Raw genomic sequence first — 7,287 nt, 5'->3', positions numbered from 1 at the left:
ATTCGTTTTAGAAAAAATATATTTTAATAGAATGAAAAAAAAAACTTTCTTCAAAAACTAAATTTACATTCACAAGTCATTCGATACAAAGTCACTATGTTTAATGAAATCTTTTGGTCCCAAAATAGTGTTCATCGTATCGTTGTTGAGCCGATTTCGAAGCTTATTTTTGTTCTGATTATATTTAGAAGAAAAAAAAAATGCCGAGAAGTGAGGCGTGGTGAGAACGATACAAACAAGGCATCGAAGCGCCGAAAATGCGTGCGAACCGCCAACCAATGTTCACCAATCCTGCACTGTGTTTCTGTTTTCTGTTTTCTGAAACTTTCTCCAAGAAAATTGCTCTTTGGGCTCCCTAGAAACAGTAGGCGTGTTTGGTTTTGCTAGTTTGAATTTAGTCAAAGCAAAGATGGCTTCGAAACAGCACGTGCTCCGCGAACGCATTGTACGGTTCTACGAAACGCATTTCCAGTAAGGAAAAAAGTTCACGGTGGCACATTTTAAAGAAGAAAAAGTACCTGTCAGTACGGTATATCGTATCCTGGGTTCCCTGAACGAAGAGCGGAAGGTCGGAAGTGGTCGTGCGGTGACGATAATGACGAAGCAGAGGAAGACATCGTTAAATAAGCTGTTTGACGACAAGGACGCAACCAGCCTGCGTGACGCCGGTCGGAAATATGGCTGCTCCCACGTATTGATCCATCGGACTCTCAAGATGGAAGGAATCGTCTGTTAAATCACAGTGTCGGTGAATGACCAAAAAATACCGCGGGACGTCTTTCGTTCTGGACGACGAAAGCTATTTTCCGCTGTCCAAAACGCATATTCCAGGAAATGACAATTACTACTCCAGCGACAAGTCATCCACACCGCCTGAAGTGAAATACAAGTTCAAGCACAAGTTTGAAAAAAAGGTTATGTTGGTTTAAGCCGAGCGGTCTGGCAATCAACCAACAAATCTATCGAGAAGAGTGCCTCGATAAAATCCTGCTGCCGTTCCTGAACGAGCATCACGCGGATGGGAAGTACGTCTTCTGGCCGGACAAGGCGTCTTCCCATTACGCCAAGAAGACGCTGGCGTATCTTAAGGAGAAAAAGATACCGTTCGTGCCGAAAGATCGTAACCCAACAAACTTGCAACGTCCTTGTGAGAGCATCGCGACAAAGTTGCGTCGAACAGCAGACCACGACCCTTAGGCGGCTCGCACACCGAAGCAATAAGCAACTAGAAATCAGCAATACGCAACATGCAACAGGAAACATATTTTGTTGTACTTCGCATACCAAAGCAATTCGTGTTGACGACATTGAGCTTCGTTTACCAGTTTCGAGGAGCATTGATTTTCAGACGAAATGAACATGTTTCTAAAGTTAAAATTATGAATGAAAATTATTTTCTCCGCATCAAATTAATATTCTATTTCAACTAAAATACTTTTTTTCAGGTGATGAAAAAATCTCACACGAAAATTGTGTCTAAAGACAATTTATATTATAATGAAAAGTAAAAATATCGGAAATGTATAGACAAATGGTTAAATAAGAGTCGGAAATGAGTGTTTCAGGTGAATCAATAACATAAAGTAGAAATTTTCACTCAAATTTTATCATTTCAAAACTGGATTCACGCTTCCTAATCTGATAGAGATTATACTATCGAGTTTGGGACCCAAATTATGGCTCCACATTGAAAGTCTCCACCAGACGTCGACACTGCACCACTGTCATCGCGAATCTGCGTTGACGGCATTGAGCTTCGTTTCTAGTTTAGGGAAGCGTCAAAGAAAAAAATAATTTCAGTTGGAATGAAACCGTTTTTAAAATTAAAATTATGAATGAAAATTAGGTTTCCCGTATCAAATTAGTATTCTTTTTGGATGAAAAATACTTTTTTTTGCAGGTGGTGAAAAAATTTCTAAGGGAAATTGTTTTTGAAGACAAGTTAATATTATAATGAAAATATTCAGTAACAATGTTGGAAATGTATCCACAATTAGTTAAATAAAACTCGGAAATGCGTGTTTCAAGTAACTAAATAACATTATGTGAACATTTTCATTTAAATTCTAACATTTAAAACCTGGCTCAGTGTCTTCTGATTTGATAGAGATTACACTAACGAGTTTGGAACCCAAATTATGCCCCTAATTGAAAGTCGCCGCCAGTCGTCGACACTGTCGCACTGTCATCGCGAATAAAGAATCTCTTGTTCAAAATGTCATCTGATGAAGACGAAGTGATAATGTTGTGGCAAATTTTGAGAAAGAAAAGAAAAAGGAGACGATATTGGATTCATCCAGCGTTTGAAGCGTTGAGTAAACATGGAGCCAGTATATGTGCTCAAGAATTGAAAACGCATCCCACACAGTTTCAAAACTGCTACCGAATGAGTCCGAGTACTTTTGAAATGCTAGTTCAGCTGATAGCACCTCATATTACTAAACAAGACACCAATTACAGATATGCGATCAGCCCACAGGAAAAACTTTTAATCACATTAAGGTAAGATGAATTCAATAAAACAAAAATTTGGAAAACTCAGAGTATACTTATATTAATGATATAATTAAAAAACATAACATAATTGATATTATGAATTCCTATCGTCATTAACTGATGACATTTTGGGTGAAAAATTCGGAATATATGTTGCTGCAGATGAAACCTGTCCTCCACCATATTCTGTTGTTGAATACAAATGCGAATAAGTTGTGTAATTGGAAGCATTTGATTGAACTGAGTAGTTGGAATCAACAGGGCTTGGTATTACTACGAATGAATTGCTTTGTAATGGATTATCGCACAATAGTTCATCTAGTGTTTCGAGAGTTCTCTTTTTAAACTGCCTCTTTTGATAATCGTTTAACTTTGCGATATCAGGGAGTAAACTTTTTAAAAATTCCATATCTGGATTACTCTTTTCTACTGCAGACCCTTTTTTTGATTTCATATATTCTATGAAACACTTGTCAACTTCATTAAGGGTTTTTGGTGGAATTTTTCGTCGTTTCATTCCTCGAATGCTTGCATTATCCGAGCATTGGGCGTGAGTGGATTTATTTTTCTCCTCTGGAGGTTTATCACATGTCACATCCTGAGAGTTTGTAGCAGATGCGATAATTTCAGATACATAAAATTCAAAGTCACTGTTTTCTTGCGGTATTTGGTCTGCTTCGTTAGGTAGATTACTTTGTTGCGCTTTTGATTTCATAAAAGGCGTGAGGAACTGCATCACGTCCTTCAAATAATAATCTTTAGTTCTTTTGGCTCCGCTTCCTGATGGTGGTTTTTTCATACTTCTCGAAAATGCCGTCCGAAGATTTTTCCATTTTTCTTTGCATTGAGAAACTGAAAAATAAACAATAAAAAATCTAATTATAGAAAATTTTTGCAGGTATTTGGCTACAGGATGCACTTTCAAGGCGCTCACCCATATATTTATGAGAGGAGACACTACTATAGGATTGGTAGTAAAAGAATGTACAAAGGCTATATGGAATGTTCTTCAACCGCTATATATGCCTGTTCCGACAGAAGCCATTTGGGAATCGACAGCGCAACGATACTATGAATTATGGGACCTTCCAAACTGCATAGGCTCAATCGATGGGAAGCATTGTCGAATAAACAAATTTTCCAAGACCGGATCGCATTATTATAATTACAAAAGTTTTTTTTCGGTGGTTCTGATGGCCTGCGCCAATGCTGATGGGATATTTTTAACAATTGATGTTGGGGAAGCAGGTAGAATGAGTGACGGTGGCGTTTTTCGCTCTTCCACTCTTGGAAGATTGCTAGACAAAGAAAAACTCCTTATTCCGGAGGTAACACCATTGCCAAATGACGAACTCGATTTTCCATTTTACTTTGTGGGAGATGAGGCGTTCCCTTTAAAAAAAAACCTAATGCGACCATATCCACAAAGGCTTCTTGATAATGAAAAACGAATATTTAATTATAGACTATCAAGAGGGCGAAAAAGTATAGAATGTGCATTCGGAATGCTAACTTCCAAATTTGAAATTTTTCAAAGGCCAATATTATGTCAAGAAGAGTCAGCTATTTCAATAATTAAAAGTGCCTGTGTTCTTCATAACTTTATAAAACTCAGAGAGGGTACGTTTTCAATTCCACAGGTTGCAAAACATAACCGCTTGTATAGAAATATTCTTGCTCATAATTCATCAACAAATAAAAAATCTCCTTCTGAATTACGAGATTACTTGAAATCATATTTTTTGAGGCCAGAAAACGCCTTACAATGGCAAGATAACTATATTGTATAATTAAGATCGTTTTGAAAAAATAAATGCTTGCAAAATACTTACCAGATAGTTTTAATTCACTTCCAATTGCACCCCATGCTTTCTCCACAACATCTCTTTTGCTATGATCCTGTCTTCGATAATCATAAATACATTCGTATTTCTCAACAACTTCTACAAACTTGATGTTAAATGCTGGATCGTCTGACATTTTGTAAACAAACTGCTTGATGAACGAAACTTGTCAAATTATGAGCAATATAGTTGCTTATCAACCAACAAGCCGTGTTGCTAGCAATATATGTTGATCTACAAAGGTGATAACGATATCGTATTGCGTCGGTGTGCGAGATCAACAAAAATCAAATGGAGAAACCTATTGGCGATAATATTGCTCATTGCATGTTGGTAATTGCTAGTTGCTTATTGCTCCGGTGTGCGAGCCGCCTTACTCAAACATTCACTAACATTTTTTTGAAGAAAATACATTATGTTATTAATAAAAAATACTGAAATCGATGAAAAAAAAATGTTTTTATATGAGATTGAAAGAATTCTCGTTTTTTATTTAACACCTGTTAAATGCTTTTATGATCAGTAGCACCAAGCTTTTCCATCTAATGTTCCGAGTTCAGCAAAAAAAATCATGCCCGTCAGTACAGGTTTACAGCTTATGATTATCGCAGTAATGATGGGTAAAAAAGCCGATAACCGATAATGGACACCAATCCACTTTGGATTTAAAGCTAAGCTTCGCTTTCCGCACGCCGCCAGCTTATATTGAATCTCTGCTCGAACTGCTCAAACAAAATAACGCATCAAATTATCGTCCCAATATTGTTTGATTCCTGCAGGCGCATGAAAGGCAATTAGTTTTACAGAGGATACATGTCTGTTTGTTTACATTTTGGCACACTGCAGCAGAGAGAGAGAGTCAGTGGAGGAAAAGGGACAAAATTAAAAATTTTTTTCAGAAAACTGCCAACACGAAAAAATCACGCGCTGAAAATAATCCCAACCAGATATCACTTTTTAATTATCAAAAATTGGCGCACCCGCGTGCGTGTGTGTGTGTGTGTGTGGAACGGAAGTTGTCCGCCCACTGATGCCCACCCGCCGAACAATTGCTAGGAGGGGCGGAAGTGAGCCTTGACAATAAGCGGTGGGCTTGGCACGAGAGAATATAAAAAATTGAGGCGCATGATTGAAATTTTTACTGCAGGATACTGCTTTTATTTCGCTCTCTCCCCGGGTGTGTTCGATTTTCATTTTGATATATTTATTTACTTTTTGCACGTTTGTGCATCGGTTTGCAGAGTTGCTATTTGTTATCGTTTGATAAATGTAGAGTTTATCCTTCATGTGCGATTACCGGCGATGGAATGGGCTTACGAAGGCAGTATCAGCAGTATGGCGAGAGAGGCAGAGAAACATGGCTTAAATAAAAGTGGCATTTCGGTGGCATTTCCGGAATGCATTCGAAATAATCGGGTTTGGATTGGCACAATTCAGCGATGCGACCCGGATTTACATATTTTCGTTATTGGCAGAATTGTTGTGGAATTCATGACTACCGGTTAATTGTGAAAGGTTATAGTACTTTGCGGTTTGGGCATCGTTCTCTGGCAAGGATTTTAATTATGCATCCGGTGTGCGCAATTATGCCACGGGAAGGGCACTGCTTTCTGTCAGTTGACATCCCAGTGCGATTCGGGGTTGAGATAGTTAATCGAACGAGCCAATCCAACAGTTGAATTGCTATAATTTGCTTTCCGTCAATTGCAGTCAATTACAGGCTACAATGAAATCAATCAAAGGCTAATGACGTTGGGGATTTTGCCAGCGTAATGTTTGCAACAAAGCGTTATTCAATTAAGCGTCTGAAGTGGACGAGGGGTGAAGATTACAATTAACTCCAAATGGTGGCCAATTTGTATTGCACAATTTGTACCAACAAGAGAGCACAAAAAAAAGTCTAGTTGGGCATCTCTTGTACCCTAGAATTTCGTACAACAAGTGCAAGTGCTGGGAGTACACGCGCCGTGAAGCTGCCACCAGGGGACTGTAAATCAAATTATTTGCCATTCCAAACGCCCCCAGCCCCGCTGCCACTCACTCGATGGTTTCAACCCGTTCACCCGTTTGGTGGAATCTTGTGCACCATTTTGCACTAATTCGTTACAGACGTTTCGTGGGCGGATTTAAATCAAGTTTGAGTGTGGCAGCAATAATGGCTGCTGAAAGTTTAACTCCGTTTGTGCTCATTACGCTCCTTAGTCGCGAACCGAGGGTGGGAGAAGATCCGAAATGTTACGTTTTCATGGCTAGTTTGAGCCTTGTGCACAGCTTAAGCTGCAGCAGCCGCCGCTGCGGTGCGTCTGATTGTAACGTTACTCTGGGTAATAAAAACTTTATGGGGCTTGAAATGAGGGCAGAATTAGAGCCGAAAGCGAGTTCCACTGGCGCTTGGCTTGCCGCGGGATTTTCCGGCACGGAGAATTGTGGAAAGCTATACACCAGCGCCATTGTTAGATGGTCTCAGATTTATGAGGTGGAACGGATCCTGGCTGGGGCAAGGTGGAGCCCAGATGCTCGGGTAGATTGCAGCGTAAGAGTTTGAATTACTGCTGGAATTGTGAATCTTTAGGATTGCAGCTTAAGCCGTATGCGGAAGGGTCCAATGGATATATGTTTTTGAGGATTAAATGTACTTAATTTAGCTATTGGGGTGAAATATGAAATTCTGTTGTTGTTTTTTCCAAACTCTTATAGTGAAAGGTGCGTTCCAAAATACGCAGCAGTTCAAAACAGCTAGGAGGAGCCAACATTCAGCAGTACATTTTGAAATTTAGGTTTAAATAGATTAAATCTACATACATTATAAACCTAAGTTTAATTAGTCTATAAGTAAGGAGTGTATCCAAAAGTAGTCTTAAACATTTAACACGTTATTACACACAAACGGGTGAACTTTTTTTGTTGTGTAATCAGAGCACGCTTTGTTTACATGTCAAAAATCGAA

At 38.9% G+C, this 7,287-nt stretch overlaps 2 protein-coding genes across 2 annotated transcripts; one reads left to right on the top strand and one right to left on the bottom strand.

The window, feature by feature from the left end:
• Positions 1-2,215: 2,215 nt before the first annotated feature.
• Positions 2,216-4,631, top strand: LOC129769486 (uncharacterized). Its single transcript, XM_055771791.1, has 3 exons — positions 2,216-2,396; positions 2,461-2,502; positions 3,395-4,631. The coding sequence occupies exons 1-3, from the start codon at positions 2,335-2,337 to the stop codon at positions 4,284-4,286; spliced, it is 996 nt and encodes a 331-aa protein (XP_055627766.1). The 5' UTR covers positions 2,216-2,334; the 3' UTR covers positions 4,287-4,631.
• On the bottom strand, positions 2,547-4,563 carry LOC129769487 (uncharacterized). The gene is made up of 2 exons (XM_055771793.1): positions 4,329-4,563; positions 2,547-3,348 (listed from the first exon to the last, which is right to left on the bottom strand). The coding sequence occupies exons 1-2, from the start codon at positions 4,474-4,476 to the stop codon at positions 2,591-2,593; spliced, it is 906 nt and encodes a 301-aa protein (XP_055627768.1). The 5' UTR covers positions 4,477-4,563; the 3' UTR covers positions 2,547-2,590.
• Positions 4,632-7,287: the final 2,656 nt, after the last annotated feature.

This window comes from Toxorhynchites rutilus, chromosome 2 (assembly GCF_029784135.1).
Source record: "Toxorhynchites rutilus septentrionalis strain SRP chromosome 2, ASM2978413v1, whole genome shotgun sequence".
NCBI lineage: Eukaryota > Metazoa > Arthropoda > Insecta > Diptera > Culicidae > Toxorhynchites > Toxorhynchites rutilus.
This window is presented reverse-complemented; position numbering and strand designations above follow the sequence as displayed.

Excerpts from the sequence above, each read along its gene's own strand:
- LOC129769487 (XM_055771793.1), bottom strand. The coding sequence starts at position 4,476 with ATGTCAGACGATCCAGCATTTAACATCAAGTTTGTAGAAGTTGTTGAG. Across the intron at positions 3,349-4,328 it reads AAGTGAATTAAAACTATCTG|TTTCTCAATGCAAAGAAAAA; the intron begins GTAAGTATTTTG and ends TTTATTTTTCAG.
- LOC129769486 (XM_055771791.1), top strand. The coding sequence starts at position 2,335 with ATGTGCTCAAGAATTGAAAACGCATCCCACACAGTTTCAAAACTGCTA. Across the intron at positions 2,397-2,460 it reads CTGCTACCGAATGAGTCCGA|ATATGCGATCAGCCCACAGG; the intron begins GTACTTTTGAAA and ends CACCAATTACAG. Across the intron at positions 2,503-3,394 it reads AAACTTTTAATCACATTAAG|GTATTTGGCTACAGGATGCA; the intron begins GTAAGATGAATT and ends AAATTTTTGCAG.